The sequence below is a fragment of the Cannabis sativa genome, chromosome 1 (genome assembly GCF_029168945.1).
Source record: "Cannabis sativa cultivar Pink pepper isolate KNU-18-1 chromosome 1, ASM2916894v1, whole genome shotgun sequence".
Classification (NCBI taxonomy): domain Eukaryota; kingdom Viridiplantae; phylum Streptophyta; class Magnoliopsida; order Rosales; family Cannabaceae; genus Cannabis; species Cannabis sativa.
In genome coordinates, this window is record NC_083601.1 from 35,674,474 (window position 1) to 35,695,783 (window position 21,310).

General features: G+C 32.0%; 1 protein-coding gene across 1 annotated transcript; it reads right to left on the reverse strand.

Moving 5' to 3' along the window:
* Positions 1 to 16,508: 16,508 nt before the first annotated feature.
* On the reverse strand, positions 16,509 to 18,158 carry LOC115706288 (early nodulin-like protein 2). The gene is made up of 2 exons (XM_030633883.2): positions 17,713 to 18,158; positions 16,509 to 17,619 (listed from the first exon to the last, which is right to left on the reverse strand). Exons 1-2 carry the CDS (start codon positions 17,891 to 17,893, stop codon positions 16,721 to 16,723), a joined length of 1,080 nt encoding a protein of 359 aa, XP_030489743.2. The 5' UTR covers positions 17,894 to 18,158; the 3' UTR covers positions 16,509 to 16,720.
* Positions 18,159 to 21,310: the final 3,152 nt, after the last annotated feature.

Consider the following 21,310-nt stretch of genomic DNA (forward strand, 5'->3'; position numbering starts at 1 on the left):
TGGCATTGATCTCGAAACTCGCCTGGTTTCTTGAAAAAAGGTGATGACCGTTTGTGGTGTCATGTTTTTCGAGCTAAATATTACAAACGTGGTGATTCCTTTTGGAGTTCGTCTCTTCCAGATTTGGCCTTTAAATTTGCTCGAGGCATTATGGCTTTTAGGAATTTTATTCGGGCAAAGACTTGTTAGCTCTTTGTTGATGGAAAAAGTATTTGATATATGGCATTCTTCTTAGATCCATAGCTCAGTTAGGATGAGTATACAACTGCCTTCAATCCAAGAATTCAACAACCAAAAATAGTTATGCTTAACAATCTTAGTATCAAGGGGGCGGGCGATCTCGATGTGAGCCTTCTTGGTGATTGGTTCACGCCTTTTGTTAGTTTGAAAGGTCATAAACTCGAGGCTATCATTAGTGGGGTCAAGATAAGCTTATTTGGTGAGATTCAACGTAACCAATGGTTCATTCTCTGTTAGGAAAGCTTATGTTTTGTTGATTAAGTCAAGACTTGGTGGTTTAGATAGCTTGTGGAAAAAGAATTTGCATTGCCCCTACCCAGAAGCGTGTAAATTTTTTTCTTTGGAAGGTGAGAAAGAACGTTCTCCCATGTGGTGATGGGCTTCGTGTTGTGTTTGGGAACAAATCTCATTGCATTTGTGTAAAGGTAATGTTGATTCTCTGGTCCATCTATTTCTCACTGCCCTTTTGCTAGAGCTTGTTGGTTTTCCAGCCCATATGCAATTCGTAGTGATTTGATTAGCTTCAACTCTGATTCCAAGATTGTTGCCTGGATTTTTTCTTCAGCTACTGGTTCTATTTCGACTTTTGTTAGTGATAGTTCTTTCAATTTTCTACTAATTATATTTGTTTTTTTTCCTTTGGCACGCTAGAAATCAATTTTTTTCATTAGGGATCTTCCCCCTTATGCGATTATTGCCAACATGTTGGCTACTGTTAATGAATACTGCAGGGGTGTGGAGAGACAGGGGTCTTGTTCTAATGATCGTCTGGTTGAATGGCTGACAACCCATCTCGTTTCGAAAAACTTAATTTCTATGAAATGCGGCTATTCGTGGTGATATGACCTTTACTGTTACTATGGTATATAACAATGATGGCGACTTTATTGATATTGTGACGGCTAAAGTCAGATGTGGTTCAACATTTGAAGTTGAATGTTGGGGCTTTTTGCCATGCTTTCTTCCTGTGTGTGTTGATGAATTGTAAGGAGGCCAATTTTTTCTCGTATTGTTTTAATATGGTTCATGCTGTGAGAAACTCTTCTATCTCTTCCTATAAATTTTTTTTTCTAACATCCCCTCCTAGAAACTTTCTAATCTTTTTTGTATTTATTTTCTTGTTTAAACTTTGATGTTAAGAGCTGTGTGTTTTGGATCCATCGTAAGGATAATTATGTTGCTCACAATTTGGCACCTTGGGCTGCGTCCCATGATGTTGCTCGATTTCTTTTTGAAGAGGAATTAGCACCCTTTCTTGCTACTAATGACTGATCTTGTTCTTGATCTTGCCTCCTTTATTTGGTTTTATGAAGTTTTGATTTCAGCAAAAAAAATCATTAGAGCTCATTTGGTAGGTTGTAAAAGGGTCGTATTAGATTAAATAACAAATAACACTATGTTTGGATAAAACATTGTATTGTACCAATTATTATGACCATAAATTTTAATATAATGTGAGTTGTATTATTTAATACATAACAAATGACTTGTATTAGCTTGTATTATAATATTTACAAAGGGTATGTGGTCGATGCCAACGCCAACCTCGAACCCATAGCCTGACTCGGACCCGGACCTGAACCCCGACTCCAGACCCAGAACCTCAACTCAGACTCGAACTTGGGGTCTGGGTCCATGGTCAGGGTACAAGTCTGGGTTTAGGTTTGGGACCTGAGTCCGGGTTCGGGGTTCAGAGTTTGAGTCTGGGTCAATGGTCAGGGTATGGATCCGGGTTTGAGGTTCGGGACCAGGTTGGGGTCTAGGGTTCGGGTCTGAGTCCAGGGTTCGGGTGTGGGTCCAGAGTAGGACCTGAACTCGGGTCCCAAACCTATTATAACACATACCCACACCCTGACCATAAACCTGGACCCCAAACCCTGAACCTAGACTTGAGTCCCAAACCTAGAACCCGAACTCGTAACCTAACCATGAGCCTATACTCCAGGCCTGGGTCCATGGTTCAGATCAAAGGTTTGGTTTGGATCCAGGTCCAGGGTTCTGGTCCAGGTCCAGTTTCAGGTTTAGAGTTCGGGGCTAGGGTTAGGGTTTGGGATCCGGGGTACGAGATTCAGGTTCGAATTCGAGTCCAAGTCTGAGTCCGGAGTTTAGGTCCCAGTTTGGGTCGTTTGAAATTAAAAAAATCTTGATAGTGTATAATCTTGCACCATTTTGTAATTTTTTTTAACCTCGATATCAAATAAATAAAATATACATTGAGAAAAATATTGTTTGAATTCTTTTTCAAAATAATAAATTTAAAGTTATTTAAAAAACTATAACATAATTTAAATAATTACATTACGTTTTTGTTCATAAAAAATAATCAAACTAAAAAGTTGAAAAATTAATTAATTAGTTTGGGTTGGAGGTTGTCAATTTTTGAAAGTAATGATAAATATTATAAAAATAATACCATATAGGCTAAAAGACGTATGCATTATAATTTTCTCTTTTCTTTGGAAAGATTAAAGAAGAGTAAAGTACGTGGGGACATGCACATGGCATGTTTGGAGATAAAAAGTGAGAAAAATATGGGACTGATATGCCACGTCATTTACGTAATACTACAACAAATAGGTATTCGACAACTGTCTCTTTTATGACAGTGCCTCGTTGCCTCGTTCTCCGCATTTACTTGTTCTAAAATCTAAGGTATAACACAAAACGACAATCATCTTAAACTTTAAGGTATTTATCTGACTTGCACCACATAGAGCCAGCCAACTCAATCTTTTCTCTTTTAAGATGTTTCTTTTTCTTTTTTCTTTTTCTATTTTTCAGAAAATTACATTTGATTAAGAAGTATTAGAGCTGTACCAGGACCAGCTGTATTATTGTTTTGTCTGCTAAGTACTTTTTTGAATGCAAAATGAAATTTTATTAATTTATTAAATAACTCAAAAGGCAAGATTATAATTGAGTAGGAATATTCATCTCACTAAAAACTATATTTGAAAAAAAAATATTACGCTCTAATAAAATTGTGCGCAGTCATATTAGCAGATCGTATAATAAAAAACAAAGAAACATTCTTTAAAATAGATAAAAGTTGTCGATAGTCCATTACCACTCCCCCAAGATGCGAAACCATGGTAATGTTACTTCGAATAGCTTAGACAATTGAGAGACAATCGGACTCGAGTTCAACATTATGTCATTCATGATCCTTGATCTAACTTAACGCCTCTTTAATGGCTAAAGCTTCAGCCATGTCTGGTGCCATTGTACCCCTGTGATAGACTGTTTTGGCCTCCACCAAATACCCGTTGTGATCTCTTGCCACCAACCTAAAATCATTTGATGAACTGTGGTCAAAAGTTGCTGCATCAACTGAGATTTTGAGTACATTCTCAATAGGCTTAACCTAAGAAACTCCCATTGATAGTCTTCCACCAAAGAACTGAAGAAAAAAAAAAAAAAATAGAACACTTAAACCTGAAAACAAGGCACCATGACTTACAATTTATACTGTCATTTCTAAAAGCTATTTAAGTATGTGAGTAGTGTAAATAAGTTTATTGTCTTTAATAAAATTGTATTAGCATCTTTTATACATAATATAATTCTATAAATTAAATAAGTTTAATTTATAATATTATTAGAATTAAAGGTAAATCATTAACGAAAATAATTAAAATGATACAGCATTTTAATTGAAGGAAATGAAGGATGAAATCTTATTATTTATGTATAACGAATTAGTATGGTGTATATTCGTATCATAATGCATATGAATAGTAAGATCATCTAACAATTTTATTAAGAATAGAATTGATAAGAACAAAATTTATGAATGAAATCATATATCACTACAAGAAATCCAGTTTTTACCGGCGCATTGTTGCGCCGGCAAAAGTACACTGACTGCGCCGGTAAAGCTTTGCCGGCGCAGTTGTGCGCCGGCAAAGCTTATCTGGGAAGCTTGGTCGGTAAAGGACTTTTAGGCGCGTACATTAGCGCGCCGTAAAACGTCCTTTTACCGGCGAGGAATAACGCCGCAAAAAATAAGCGCCGGTGTTAAAAAATGCCCTTATCCGCCTTGAACCTGCTATGATTAGGTTTTGCCGGCGCAATAGTGCGCCGGCAAATCTATTGGCGCCAACGGTCAGATATGCGCCGGCAAAACTATTGGCGCCAATCTGACCGTTGGCGCCAATTGTTTTTGCCACTTTTTACCGGCGCACTATTGCGCCGGCAAAAGTATTAAATTTTATTTTTAAAAAAATTTAATTAATTATATTTAATTAATTTTAATATTAATTAATTAAATATAATTAATTATATTTTTTTAAATAATTATAATATTATATTAACAAAATAAACCAACATAATTTACATTACAAGATAAACCAACATTAATTACTACTAAAATCAGTATATAAACAAAATGTTAAATGTTCGAACCGGATAATAAAAAGTACGGTTACTATAGGCGGGTAATGTCGTCATCGTTGTTTTCTACGAGTCTCGGGAGGCTGCGATGACGATCCAGCACCGACGACGGCTCGATGATCCGGCACCAGAGTGGGCAATGGTGGAAGATCCATGGGAGGCAAGTTGAAACCGGCACGGCTCGAGAAAGATACTCAAACCGATCTTGGAATCGTCCGAGGTAGAGTTGTTGTGTCTCATACTTCTTTGCCTCGTATGTTGAGTTGTACGCTCCGCTTCCTCCACTTTTTCTCGTAAAGCCTCGTCTTGTTCCATTGTAACGGTCGGTTGGGGCCGAAGGATGCGTGGCAGTGCTCTTTTGGCCCCAACTCCCTTCGGGCCGGGGAGATGACCAAAGCCTCTAAGATGCCGAGATCGTTCCCCGAGTACTTGCGTCATAACGGGTAAGTCTCGGGGGTGCGTGTAGGATCGACGAGCGAGCTCTTCGGGCTCATCTGCAAAGTGGGCGCCGGTTGAGTTGCGCTATTTCAACCATTTGCTCCTAAAACAATTAAACAAGTAAGTTAAATGGTTAATTTTAACACAAAATAAATTGAAAGAAATAAATAAAAATTGAATTAAAACGTAAACTTACGTAAGCTTGTTGCACGAACTCGTTGCGCCAATCGTTGCCTTTATGGTGAAACTTTTGAAAAGTTTCCACCGCAATTAGCGATTCTCCCGTGTCGGGGTTAGCCTTATTTTCAAGAGAAAATATATTAGTACGTTATTTTAATAGAAAAAGTTAAATGAATGATAGTTAAATATAAACTTACCCCTTCGACAACATGTGAAACAATGGGCTTGGAGCCCGACCTCCTAAAAATTTCATCTTACCCCGACTTTCTTTATTTTTCACGCTCTCGCCCGAAATTAATAATTTTTCTAACAATTAATTATTTATTATTGACTATATAAATTAAACATTACCAAAATTTAAAATTTTAAAAAATGTACCTTTTGTTTGTACGTGCTCCAATAAGCGATGCGATCACTCCACACCTCTTGAGTTACTCCCTCGGGAGGTGACATGTCGGCCTCTCTGTCCAAGCTCCTCAATGTTTTGTATCCACTTCTTCTTGCGGTACGCCTCGGTCACGTAAACCCTTTGACATCTCGTACTCACCGTAGTCTACGAATGTAGGGTTATCTCGTGGGAGGATAAACTTGGTCTGCAAAAAGTTACACATTAATACATTAATTACAATTTAATAAGAGTATAGTAATTTAGAAATTAAAAAAATTAGTAAGGCATACCTCAAGTCTATCCCACAGTGCGTTGATGTCGGCTACCGACATCTTCCCATTTGAATTTATTAATGGGGATAGACATCCGAGTCATCCATTTGGCCATATTGTTGAATTTTTTTCCGTTCTTGCCTACGGGGGTGCCGGTCTGCGTGCACCTCAATCGGTAACTTGGCGTATTGTGTTTTGGAGAGCTCCTCCTCAACATTCTTGCCCTTGTATTTACCTACGACGCCTTTCTTTTTCGAACCGTCGCCACACGGTGTAGACATACTACATATACAACACATATTGTTTATTTAAAATAAACTAACATATTGCAAACATATTAAAGAAGAGGGGTTGTAATTTTTATTTTATTTAAAACACTATGTCAATTACAATTCATCATCCTCATCATCAGTTACATATACAGCATTATCATCACTGTCACTCTCTAATTCTAAGGAGTTGTCTTCTTCGGTATTTAGACCCTCGTTGTCATCATCGACAATGAAATCATCTAATTGTTGAGGCTGTGAATTCACACGATGGATGTTTGCAACTTCAGTTGGGTCGACATCACGGCGAACATAGTCAACATCATCCAACTGTGGAAGTTGAACAACGAACTCGGTTTCAGCTGCAGTGTTTTCCTGTACCAAGGGTGTCTCCCCATCCGTGTCCGGGAAGTCCCAAACATTGCGCGGTATGTACTCATTTACAATCAGCCAGTCTTTACCGTTCTTTAAATCAGGAATGTAGTAGATCAATTTTGCTTGAGATGCAAGTATGAACGGTTTATTTTGGTACCACTGTCGGTTGACGCAGATGCTAGTAATAACACCGTCACTATCCATTCTACTCCCATTAGTGTCAAACCACTTACAAAAAAATAAGAGAACACTGCAATCTTTCAAATAAGTGAACTCCATAATTTTTTCAAGTGTGCCGTAAAAATTTTGGCCATCTTCACCGGGGACCATGACACCGCTATTCTGTGTTTTGCGGTTATCATCCCTCTCCTTGACCAAAAATTTAATACCGTTCACTATGCACCCTGGATAAAAATAAATTGCTGTATTCGCTGGGTTAGCGATAGCATACAACTCATCTGACACTGCACCCTGGTTGCTCAACCGTAGTTCATTAATCTACATATCAGGGAAAATATTAAATTAAGAAAAGTTGAACAGTTATTGAGAACAAGATTAACAGTATTGAGAGGCAACAAGGCTTACTTGAGTTTTGAACCATTCAGGGAACTCAGTCTCTTGCACTGTCTCAATATTGCCTACACCCCTTGCTTGAAGCAACTCCTTGTGCTCACTATATAATGTAATCCACTTATTAGTAAGTTAAGAATTTTTTAGATGAAGTCGACTATTGTGTGTTTGTGTTTATGGAATTTATATTTACTTGATATACGGTTCAACCTCTGTGCAATTGTTCAAAATGTACCACTCCGCCTTACGCTTGCTTTGCATGGGTAAGGTGTCGACTGTCCTCATACCGAGGGGTCGGCCAACATGCTTGAATACAGAAAATTGTCGAGTTGGCATGTTTTAGACAATGTCATTGTTCCGGCCAGGACGGTTGAATCGAGTTTCCACTTCCCGAAAGTACATTGAGCAAAAGGTTAATGCCTCATTAACCACAAAAGATTCAGCAATAGAGCCTTCTGGACGGGCACGATTCCTGACATATTGCTTGTACACGGACATTGAGCGCTCAATGGGATACATCCACTCGTCTTGCCTTTGGTCCACCTAGTATAGCTTCTTTAGGGAGATGCATAACTACGTGAACCATTATGTCGAAGAAGTAGGTGGAAAAATTGTTTCTAACTTGCACAAAATAGTTAGAATATTTGTTTGCATTTTTTCTAAATCCGAAACATGAAGTGTTCTTGAGCATAATTGTTTAAAATACACACACAGCTCAATGATTGTGTCCCGGATTTCTTTTTTCAAGAACTTACGGATACCTGCCGGTAGTAAACGTTGTAACAACACATGACAATCATGTGATTTGAGCCCGGAAATCTTGCCCGTATCCAAATTGACATTTTTGTCTAAGTTTGCTGCAAAACCGTCGGGGAAATCGTACGAACTTTATGAAGTCTGCAAATTCAATCCGTTCTTGAACACTAAGTGTGTAACTAGCTGGAGGCTTCTTCCACTTCCCATTCCGGTCTTCATACAACCACAACTCTCGTCGTATTTGCAAGTCTTGCAAATCCATTCTCGCCTTGTCGGTATCCTTTGACTTCCCGTCGATACTTAGAAGAGTACCTACTAAGCTATCACACACATTTTTCTCAATGTGCATTACATCAAGATTATGTCGTAAGGACTTTGACTTCCAGTACTCAAGCTCAAAAAAAATACTTTTTTTAGACCAATTGAGCTCTTCACTAGAACGCTTCCGTTTCACACCCCCGAACTGTTCGTGTTTTCCAGGCAAAGTCAATGGAATTCGGTCTAATTGAGATAAAATATCATCCCCCGTCAATACAGGAGGTGGTGCTCTCTTCTCAGGCTTACCATTGTACTTTCTGCTTCTCCTTCTCGGATCACTCATTTCGAGAAAGCGTCTGTGGCCAACATATCCAATCTTACTATTTAGGCCAATGGAAGGAGTATGTTCATTGCAAGTGGGACACGCCATATACCCTTTTGTGCTCCAACCAGACATTAGAGCATAAGCAGGAAAGTCATTTATTGTCCACAACAGTCATCGAACTTGTTGTTGTCGTTGATAGGGGGTTCATTGAAAGAATCAGTAGTGTTAGCAGATTCGTCAAACCCAGGGTCCCCTCTTAACATGTCGGCCAACACATCTGCCATTTCCTCTTCGTCATTTTCAGGAAGTTCAACTGCGGGCTGAGAGAAAGTCTCCCCGTGGAAATACCAGGGGTTGTACGAAGGTTGGATCCCGCTGAGAAATAAATGAACCCTTATAGTTGCAGGTGTGTGAAAATTCACATTCAAACACCGCATGCATGGGCATCGAGCTAATCCGTCAGCGTTCACGTGGTTTGTTGCTACCGCAACAAACTCGTCAACGCCACTTCGAAACTCTGCAGAGCGCCGGTGCGCCTTCATCCAACTTCGGTTGGCAGGCATCTTCCACTACGAAGTATTTAACAAAAACAATTTAAAAACAAACAAAAAAATGTGCAAGTGTCCTAATCCACCTTCTCACTCCATTACTAAAAGGGTAAAGAACCTATCCCATTCAGGTTTGTAATATACATATAGTGCAATCTACGCTCTTAAGATTATTTCATTTTTGTAAAAATTTCGAAGACACCTCCCCACAGTTCTTATAAGTTAGCAAACTTGTAGTAATTAAGTTTGCCGACTTACAAGAACGTGTAAGAAGACGTTGTACCAAAATATCTACTAATGAAATAATCAAATAAGCAATAGATCATACTATAAGTATAAAACAAGCCCAAACTATCCATGCGGACAAATAGTCCTGGATAATTTGGAGAAGCGTATTTAAGAGTCCTTACTGACTCAGCCTCTCCAAACGGGTCTAAGGTATTTCGTGCATGTGTAAAATTGAAAAAAAAATTAATTATCACTATGTGATAATACAAATACAATTGTTCTATCCTATCTTTGGTGTATAACCAAAGAGATGAAGAAAAGATAAAAACAATTTAATTTTATGTTATTTTAATATCTTATGCTCATTTATAGTTACTTTATAGTTACACTTACTTTATGATAACTTGATTAAATTCTAAATATAATTACTTTAAAATTTTATTTTATTTTATTTTTAGATTATAAGTATAAAAGTTTTAAAATTTTAAAAATATCACTTTATTAAATTTTAATTTTTATTATAAAAGTTATTTCATAATTTTCTATTCTTTTTTTAACTTAAAAATTACAACCTTTTTAAAGTTAATAATATCACTTACTTACTTTTTAAAATTAAACAATAAGTAGTAATTTATAATTTTCACATTTATTCATTTAAATTTAAGATTAAATTTTTTTTAAAATAATAAATAATTGATTACCTATTATAGATTATAATATATACTAATTTATATATTACATTTTTTAATTTATTTTTTTTTCACTGTCATTTATTATTTAAATTAAAGTTACTAACTTTTTAAAAATTTTAATATATAGTAAATTATATATTACATTTTTTTACTTTTATTAATATTTTTTTATCATTTATTATTTACATTAAAATTACTAACTTTTTAAAAACATTTAATACCACTTTATTACATTTTAACTTATACATTACATTTTTTAATTAAATATTTTTCTAATTATTTATTATTTAAATTGAAAATATTTTTTTTTAAATAAAATTACTTCACTAAATTTTTAAATTACATGTTCCAATTTCAATTTTATGTTTTACTTTATTTATTTTATTTTATCAACAATTACTTTAGCTAGTTATTCTTAATTTTTTTTTAAACAATTAATTAATTTTACATTTTACCTACTAAAATTTCGGCAGCATAACGGCTTAAAAATTGTAAACCCAAAATTTTCAAAACCTATAAACAACACAAACAAATATTGCAAGACAATATATAAACAAAAAAATAATCCACCCATCCAACAACGATCAATTTTATCACGTAACCTACTTCACTAACATGCATATACATATAAACTAATATCAAAAACTACTACGTACTAAGCAAAAGCAAAAAAATATACCTGAATCGAGTGCAAAAATAACAACTTGTGGCAGCTTGCGGTAATCCCGAGCGGTTGAACACGGACCTAATTCCATAAAAAAGTAAAATCAAATTAAAAATTTAATATCTAAATACATATCAACACATACAACCACAACCACATACACTCACATACACTCACATACACTTATACACTCACATACACACATATATACATATATATTTACATACATATATACATACATACACACATATATACATACATACACACATTCATATATACATACATATACACATATACACATATATACACATATACACATATATACACATACACACATATACACATATATACACATACATTTTACATACATATATTCATACATATATACATACATACATACATACATACATATATACATACATACACATACACACATATATACCTACATACACATACACAAATATATGTATATACACTCACATACACATATATACATACATACACATCCATATACATACATATATACCATACACATACACATATATATAAATTTAAATTTTTAAACAATACATTAAAATTAAAAAATACCTTTCAGCCGGCGTTTGGGGGGTGCGGTGGTGCGGACGGCGGCGGTGCGGTGGTGCAGCCGGCGGTGGTGAAGACAAATGGTGATCGGACTATTTTTTTTGGGGAAAAAATAGATGAACAAAGAGAGATTGAGTGGGAAAGAGAGATTTTGAGAAAAATTTAGAGAGATTGAGAGAGTTTGATAGAGATTGAGAGTGAAACGAGAGAGAACGAGAGAGAGAGAACCAGAGAGAAAGAGAGAGGGGCGGCTGTTTGTGGAAAAGGAAAATGGGGAAGAAAGGGGGCTTCGTGCCCCCTGATACATATTATAACTTTTACCGGCGCATCCAATTGCGCCGGTAAAAGTTCTTTAAAAAATTTACTCTGACCTACCAGTAAAACGCGCGTTTTACTAACACTTTTGCCGGCGCATAAGTGCGCCGGTAAAAGTGTCCTCACCTACCAAATAAAACACACGCGGGAATTTTCCCTCCAACTTTTTTTAGCCTTTTGCCGGCGCATATATGCGCCGGTAAAAGAACAAATGCGCCCCAAAAATGAAATCAAAGGCGGCAAATTCTCGCGCCTAATGGTGTTACGTTTTACCGGCGCATTTTACTTCACTACGCCGGCATCGCAATGTTTTACCGGCGCATTTGTGCGCCGGTAAAAGTAAACCCAAAATAAATTTGGGATTCCACAATTTTGGTAGTCTCGACAACTTTTACCGGCGCATGTCACTAAATGCGCCGGCAAAAACACCTTTTCTTGTAGTGTATTTTGTAGAAATTTTTTGAGTAGAAAATCTCAAATAAAGATTTTTTTTTTTTCAAAATATTATTAATAATACTTTATGATACTACTAGTGAGTCAGTGACAACATATACTTAAAACTAATCATTTTTATTCGAACATAAACGTGCATGTTATAATTATTAGTATTAATGTATCCTATATATATGTACTGTACAGTTTTCAGTATATAAATAATTAAATAAACTACTACATATAAGGGGTATTTGATTAGAGATAATAAAATTTTTCCATTCTTATATTTAGTTGTATTTTAAAATATTGAAATATCATTTTAATATAATAGTTATTTTATTATTTTAGTAAAATGATTATTTTATTTTAAAATAACAAAAATTAATACAAGTTGTAAATTTTTTTTAATAATTATATTATTAATTTTTTTTTTATGTATTTAAAATTAATTCTATCCATTTCTATTCTTATTCTTAATTTTATTTCCATTTCAATTTTTCACTTCTTCCAATTAAAGGCAACTTTCCCAAGTCAAGTCACGTATGTTAATTTTATTTTAATTTTTAATTTTTTTTAATATCATAATTTTAAAATTAATAATATTCAATATAGTGATAATCATTGAAATTTGAGAGCATAATAGTAATTTAAATAAAAACAAAAATTATTATTATACTAAAAAAATTATTATTCGTCCTAAATTTATCTTCAGAATTAATAAAAATGCTCATCTCTTTATACTATCAAAACATAAAAATTTAATTTAAAATAATATTTAAAATTTAACTAATTTTTAATAAAAAAATAAAACAAATTTATTATCAATTGGAACGTGGATTAATTATATTTAGGTTTAAATAACTACATGAGCTGACCCGTGATAAATACATCTAATAATTTGTTTTTCTTTTTTTATTTAAAAAAAAAATCACCCAATAATTTCTCATAGACCAAGACTTTTATTATATAGCCACGTTATATAGAATAGATATATATATATATATATAAATATATATATATTTGTATGAACTTTACAATCCTTTATTAAAGGTTATGGGTTTGTGGGACCAGCGAGAGAAACTAAATAAATTTGAAGTAATCCAACTCAAAGCAAAGACTGAAAGACTAGCTATCTAGCTATATAATAATAGATTATATATATATTTAGATAGAAACCGATCAGTGAGACTGACCAGGGCAGTGCACTATGAACTCTTCTTTCGTTTTCATTTTAGGGGCAGCAATGCATAGAAATTTCTAGATATATTGATATGTGTCGGCAAGAATTAAATTAGGATTATACACATTTACATACATATCATATTCATGAGGACCTTGACATATGATATGATTCAATCAAACTCACAATTTTCACCACATGTCAAACAAGTATCATTTGATAACAATCTTCCAAAGACTAATTAAATGATAATTATAATTAAGAGAATTTAAAAAAAAAATACAAAAACAACATAAAAATTATAAAAATACAGTATATATTGAGTTTTCAATATTTTTACGATTTTTCAGATTTTATTTACATAAAATGTGTTTTTTTGGTGCGTTTTTGTGTTTACACTTATTATTTTGGTGTTGCTTTTTTGTTATTTGTTTATTATTTAATTTAATTTTTTTTATTATTTTTAAATTATTTTAGTATTTTTATAAAATACCGTAAATATATTAAAAAAAACTTTAAATGTAAAAAATATATATTTTTTTTATAAAAATTAGTATTTTATATAATTATACTTATATAATTAGTGGCCAATTACTACGTGTTTTATAGATATTATAATGAATGATCATTTTTATATATATTTTGTATTATATTATATAATCAATATTGAGTTGGACTTGTGGCTCCAATTAATTTTCGGAAATATATATAAGTGAATAGTGATGACTTGTTTTGTTTTGGCACATAATTTAATAGTTAACAATATTGGTACGTGATTTGTGAGGCATTCCCAACTAATTACCTTTTTTGTTCCTTTTTTTTATGAAATCCCAATATTTCAGCAAGTTTTAGTAATTATTTTAACTATTTTTTTTAAACAAAAAAAATTAATTTCTAATTTCTATTACATTTTAGGCAACGAAATAAATATGACATCCCGACTTGTATGGCTAATATTATTTTTTTCAAACAAATTTATATACAACAGCTTAACATAACAAACAACAAATAAAAAAATAGTTCTTTGCAAGATCAGTTAGAGCCATCAAATTTTTTTTGGTGAAAAGTACGATTTCCAAAAAAAAAAAAATGGTGAAAAGTACAGTTTCAAAAAAATGGCGAAAAGTAGTGGAATTCATTTGTTTTTTTGTTTCACTTTCAAGTATTTTCATTTAAATACAAGTAAATAAAATAAGTCTCAAGTAATAATTAATAATTTTATTAAAAGGTTATTTTATGGTAAACTAGTGATTCCTTAAATACTTAAAAAGTTTTGAAATGGGAGATTATTGACTTAACAGCACTACACAATGACGTAAGCTTATGAAAATGTGAAACTAACTAAAAACAGGTTGAATAATGTTGACATGGTCATATGGAGCACCTGTGTCTCCCTTTCCCTATCATATATTCAATTTACTTTTTTTTTTTTTGAATTTACTTTTAAGTATTATAACAAAATTAATAATATAGTTATAAATATTATATTTTATTATAAATATATATTATAATTATTTAAAACGTATTTATATATATATTTTTTTTTATTTTTTAAAAGGGATTATTCTCTCGCTTTTATGTGAGTTCACTCCATGTGTTCATCTCTTATATAAAAAAGTTCATAATTTTTTTATAATATAATTTCTGAATATTGATAAATTTTTAAAAAAATTCAATGGGAAAATTTATAATACAAAAAATAAGATTAAATATTCAAATTTTATTTTTCACACTGTAATTTTACATGTAGATAATTATAACTAACATACACAATACACAATTATGCAAATGATTGGATTAATAATTTATCTTTTCATATTGACGAAATAGATAAAAAAAATGTTATTTATCTTTTCACAATTATGCATAAGCTTTTTCTATAAAATATAATAGTATATATTGGAGCTGAAAATATACAGACCTAAAACTATTTAAATTTTTTGAATCATGTTTTTCATAAATATATATAAAAAAATATTAAAAAAAATATCATAAGACTTAAATTCATTATCCACACTATTATGTGTAATATGCCATACATTTAATTTTACTTAAATAAAATTTTAAGAGCATCACCAATAATAGTGCTAAAAATCTCAATATTATTTGAAAACATAATATTTTAATGCTCTTAATTTTAAAAATATTTCAATAATATAACACTCTTTAAAAATACTACAATTATGATCTCACATATTATTTATTTTTTTAACAAGTAATATATTATTTATTTTAATTATAATTATTATCTCACTACTTATTTACTTTTAGTTTTTTAATTTTTTTAAAAAAAGATAGCATTAATAATATATAGAATAATTAACTTTTTTAGTCCCTGTACTTATGACACTATACTATGATGCCCCTTAATTTATAAGTGTAGTTAAAAATACCCCCTAAAATATATCAGTTGGAATAGTATAATCCTTCTATCTAATTCTGTTAAAATTGACTAAAGTTGACTGTTAAATTAATAATGTGGCATTATACATAGATAGTAGTTGAAAAATTATATACCATTAGGAAAATAAATTACAAGTCATAAAAATTACAATCACAGAAAAAAAAATAAAAAATAACATCCCAAAAAATAGAATATCATTACCTTAATTTTCCAAAAATCCCATGTTCTTTCTAGTGATATCCATCTCTTCAAATACTGTAGAATCCTAATTTTACACCTTTTTCTAATTTAAACTGCTAAAAAACGATTGGAATTATTTTAATAAAATTATTTTTATTAATTTTTTTTTAAAAGGTTATGAAATCATTTTTTAATCATCTTTCATTGTCAGTTATTATGCCACCTCATAGTCAATTTTCCCTCTAAAAAGAGATGAAATTACTACTCTATCCTTTGTTATAATACCACATCATCAATACAAACAGTATTTTTAAACAAAATAAAGAGAAGGACTAAATGTATGCATATAAAATTATACAAGGACTATTTGTAACAAGCTGAATAGATTAAGGGGCATAATAGTATAGTGTCATAAGTACAGGGGGTAAAAAAGATAATTATTCTAATATATAATATAGTAGCATCAATATAATAGCATAATATTATTATTTCAAATAAACAACCTACTTAAGGCTAGGCATAGGCCTACCCCATAGTCCCGGCCTATATATAATTAATGTATTACATTTATTTCAAATGCAAATTATGTAAGAAGAGAATGAAAGGCATGTAATATTGACCATAAAAGTGTAAAGTGAAATAAATGATAAACCATACAATGATAAATTAAAAGAAATATACCCTTACCAAAAATATATATATATATACAATGTAAATAAAATATCACACCAAAAATAATTCTCAAATATTAAAATATATATATATATATACAATGTAAATAAAATATCACACCAAAAATAATTCTCAAATATTAAAAAAAAAATATATATACAATGTAAATAAAATATCACACCAAAAATAATTCTCAAATATTATAAAAAAAAAAAAAAATCCAAGATCTAGATGATCAATTCGAATAATATGAAGCAAGCTAATGTCCATAACAAAAATTAACTTAAATAGAAAAACATGAAATTTCTTTATTGTATAAACCTATCAATAAAATATATTTTTTCTTGAAATTAATTAGTATTTATGGAGTATTGCCACGGTGATCAGAACACTGAACAAAGACACCAACAAGCTCGATGGAAGGATCGTCATAGCATTCGCCTTGTTCGGCGGAGATACCTGGTTATCAGATGCCGGCGGCGAAGACCCCGGCGGAGAACCTGTAGACCCTGCTGGGGTTGGAGTCGGCTGCTCAGGCGACAGAGACGTCGGAGATGGCGATGAAGCCGACGGAGCTTCAGCCGGGGAATTTTCAAACGGCACAGGAGAGCCTGTCGGAGCTATTGATGATTCTGGTGACGGGGTTGGCGCAGAGGAAGTTGGTGAAGGCGGAGATGACGACGGAGCTCCAGCCGGGGAATTGGCAGACGGCACCGGTGAGCCAATCGGAGCTGTTGATGATGCTGGTGAAGGCGGAGATGACGACGGAGCTCCAGCCGGAGATATTGTCGGAGACCCAGTTGGAGATTCGTAAACCGGCGACGGCGAGGTCGATGGAGTTTGCGCGGGAGAACCTGCCGGAGCTTGTGAGGTTGGTGAAGGTGATGAAGGAGCTAACGTAGGTGCCTGCGACTTGGGTGACGGAGCGGAAGCCGGAGTTGTCGACGGAGAAGGAAAAGGGGAAATGGGTGTTGACCCGGCTGGGGGAGTAGCCACCGGAGGACGAGCTCCAGGTCCGGGAGAGGGAAGAGGAGTAGTACCTGGTTTTGGTCTTATGGCCAAAACGACGACGATTAGTTTCTGTCCCTCGTTACAGTTTTTCCCACTAATGAAATAAAAAGGACCAGAACGATCAAACTCGATTTCAGAATCCCCATCTTCATATTTCTTAAGAGGATTTTGGGTGTTACACTTTTCGTAATCGTCTTTGTTCACCACCAAAACAGAGTCCGATCCTTTCTTGTACTTAAAATCTTCACTCAAAGAAGAAAAAAAAAAGAATGATCAGAGAGAAAATAAAAAAGAACGTAAAAACAAAATTAAAAAAAAAAAAAGTTTAAACTTACAAATAGTGTCATTGACTTTAAATCGATTTCTCCCAGCCCATTGATTGTAATTCTCGGAAGGTTTTGAAACCCAACCTTGTTTTCCTCCTACTGTGAATTTGTAAGCTCCAGAAGAATAAATAAAGCATGGAAGTAGTGAAACCAGTAGGAGTAAGTGAGGAAGAAATCTCTGAAACGCCATGGAAAAGATGAAGATTGGGTATAGCTTAACCTTATTATTATTATTATTATGTATTAGTATATATATGCAGAGTTTTCGTATATTTATATATAGAAATAGAGAAAAGGAGTAATGAATCAGAAAGAAGCTTAATTGGAAAGGTTATGAGATTTTGGATTGTTGAGAGGGCACAGAATGGAAAAAGAAGCTGGCAGAGTTGTATTATATATAAGGAGACTTGAGTAAAGGGGTTACCGTTGGGGAATGAATGAGTTAAGGAAAATTAGTAGGAAAAATATGTAATTATGAATTATCATTTATAAGGTATGCGTTTACTTTTTATCTTAGCCGTTGATTTCTTCTGTCGTTTGTCAAAATTACAAGTGGCATAATCTCAGCTACTCAACGGTTTTATTTTCTTAATTGTGCTACTTTGGACGACAGTGATGGGTGTTTTGTGGGTATTTTTTTTTAACATATTGCATAATTTGCATTTGGTTCAGATTCAATATTAACTAACGTCAAAGGAACAATGGCAGATTGGTAGATATATATACTAAATAATATATATGAAATAAAATAATTGCTATTGTACTGTCTGACAGTGTGATTATTTAGTAAGGTGAAATACGTTATGAATATGTTACTATTCCAAAAAAAAAGAAAATTGTGTGTGGTGTCTATTTGTTAGGGGTGTTCGCGGTGCGGGTGGTGCGGTTTTTAACCATTTTTTTTAAACCAACCCGTACATGTACATGTGGTTTTTCCAATTTTCCAAACCGCACCCGCACCGCGATACTAAAAAACCGCAAAAACTGCACCGCAAAAAATGATGCGGTGCGGTACAGTTTCTGCAGTTTGAACTATCACATTTTTTTTTTTGAAGTCATCACAAAATAATTAAACTATCATTAAATTAATTATTCCAAAACACTTAAGAAAATACAACAAACTTGAGACTAATAAAAGTTATAACAACAACAATAAGTTAATAATCTTTTTAAAGTTTCAACAACACACCTAACTCAAAATAATAAACTTGAAACTAATTAAATTCCAACAACAATATAAATATACAAACACAAACTTCTAACTCCAAATTTCAATACATATATGGGCTTGGGTTTGTTGCTAAGAAGAGAGGGTTTGTGAAGAGTTATGAATTTTGTCCTAAGATTTATGGGCTTGGGTTGGGCTCATATGTATGGGCTTAATTAAATAAATATAAAAATTAAAATTTTAAAACATGCGGTGTAGTGCGGTTTGAATCGCGGTTTAATAATTCCAAACCGCAAACCGCACCGCACCGCGCGGTTTGGGAAAAATTCAAACCGCAACTGCACCGCGAAGAATTTCAAACCGCATTTTTTTTGCGATGTGGTGCGGTGCGGGCGGTTTGAGCAGTTTGATGTACACCCCTACCATTTGTTCTCACGCCTAGTCATGTTGTGTTGTCTATTTCATTTATTTTGGTGTTACATTTACATAGAGTTGTATACTTTTTTTTTTTTTTTTTTTGGAAAACCTCAACAAGTTCATTCAAAAGAAGATAAAATGTTAAGTTTCATTGTTCACTACCCTTGTTTAGCCAAAATATGAAGTGCATTATTGAAAGATGTAGGAACCCATTCGATACTGTTAGTCTGTTATTAAGAATAGAGCGGCAACTTGCAATTTTGAGAAAAGAGAAATAGTATTTCTAATGAGGGGAGATTGAACTCTTCACCGCCCTTGACATCTGTTGGCAATTCGTGAAGATACAAGCTTTCTTCACATTCATCTTTCAAAGGATATGGAGCTCTCTATTTTTTTTCTATTTTTTTTAATATTATTTTAATAAAAATACTATTACCTTTTTCGTTATTTCAAAAAATTAATTTATATTAAATAAATTTAAATTAAAATATATTATTAAAATAATCAAATATTATTAATAATAAAAAAGGTCAAGATGTAAAATGACCTAAATCTAACAATTATTCAAAAAAAAAAAAAGTTAATAAATGTCCATTTTTATAAAAAATTAACAAAATGTCTATTGTATTAAAAGTTTGATGATGAAATTACAATTATAACCTCGAATAATTAAATGTTTGGTATAGTTATTTTGCACAATTGTATATCGTTTTTATGTGCAATCGTTTATTAAAAAAAATTGAAAGGTAGTATATTAGTTTAAGAGTGTAGTATATTATTTTAATGTGCTATGGTATATAATGAACGAAATACGGAAATTAAAAAAATGTGGAATATTAATTTAAGTTTGAGGTATAGTTATATTTTACTAGGAAATATTGTTTTTATATGTTCATTAGTATATCATGATAGAAAGAAAAAGAAAAGAAAACATGTAGAATATTAAATTAAGTTTTTGGTATATATATTTTTACCACTATACTGGTCGTACATTAATTTTTCACTATAGTATTTATGCTTATGATTGCAGAATATAATATTGAATAATAGTTTAGTGTTCAGTATAGTTATTTTGCACTATGATATATTGTTTTTACGTGTAATAATATAATAAGAAAAAAATATTGAAAGAAAATATATTAGTTTAATATTGTGGTATATTGTTTTAATGTGCTATGGTATATAATGAACGAAAGAGGGAAAAAACATGAAATATTAGTTGAAGTATGAGGTATAGTTATATTTGATTGAGATATATTGATTTTATGTTCATTGGTAATTCATAAAGGAATGATCAAGAAAAAAACTTGTGGAATATTAAATAAAATTTTTTGTTTAATTTTTTTTTTCACTATACTGGTGGTATATTATTTTTTTTTTCACTGCGTAAATAATAGAACAAATTAAAAAAAATGGTGTTAAGCCTCATCTATATAACTAAGGGCATTTTAGGTATTAACATTTATAAAACGCCATTTACTTCATTTTTTTAAAAAATAGACATTAGCTTTCATCATTGTGAGATTTAAGGTTATTTATTACAATTTCCCTCTCTATTATAAGTTTTTAGCTATTTTAGCTAGAATTTATAGGTTTATAGAATGCAAATAAAATTTTCCAACTCTCAATCTCTTATTCAAGCTTATTCAAGTCAATCTATCTTAATGGAGCATAATGGTCTATCCTAGTCCAAGTCAGCTTATCTTATTCAAGTTTTACAAAAAGCTCTTTCTTGTGAGAGGACACTTTCTTTTTGAAATAAGTTTTGAAATAGTAAAATTATAGAGAGACACAAAGTATTTTGGTGAAACATTCTCTGATACAGTATTAATCAAGTTAGTATTTAATAATGATTAATAATGATATCTAACTGAAATTTTAAATTTGTAAGGAAAAATAAATTTAAACGAGTTTTACAAAAAAAAAATAAAAAAATAAAAAAATGAAGTGTATAAAAATTAAAATATAAAAAAATTTTAAGATATAAAAGTGTTTATCTTTGCTCATTTTAATAAAAAAATT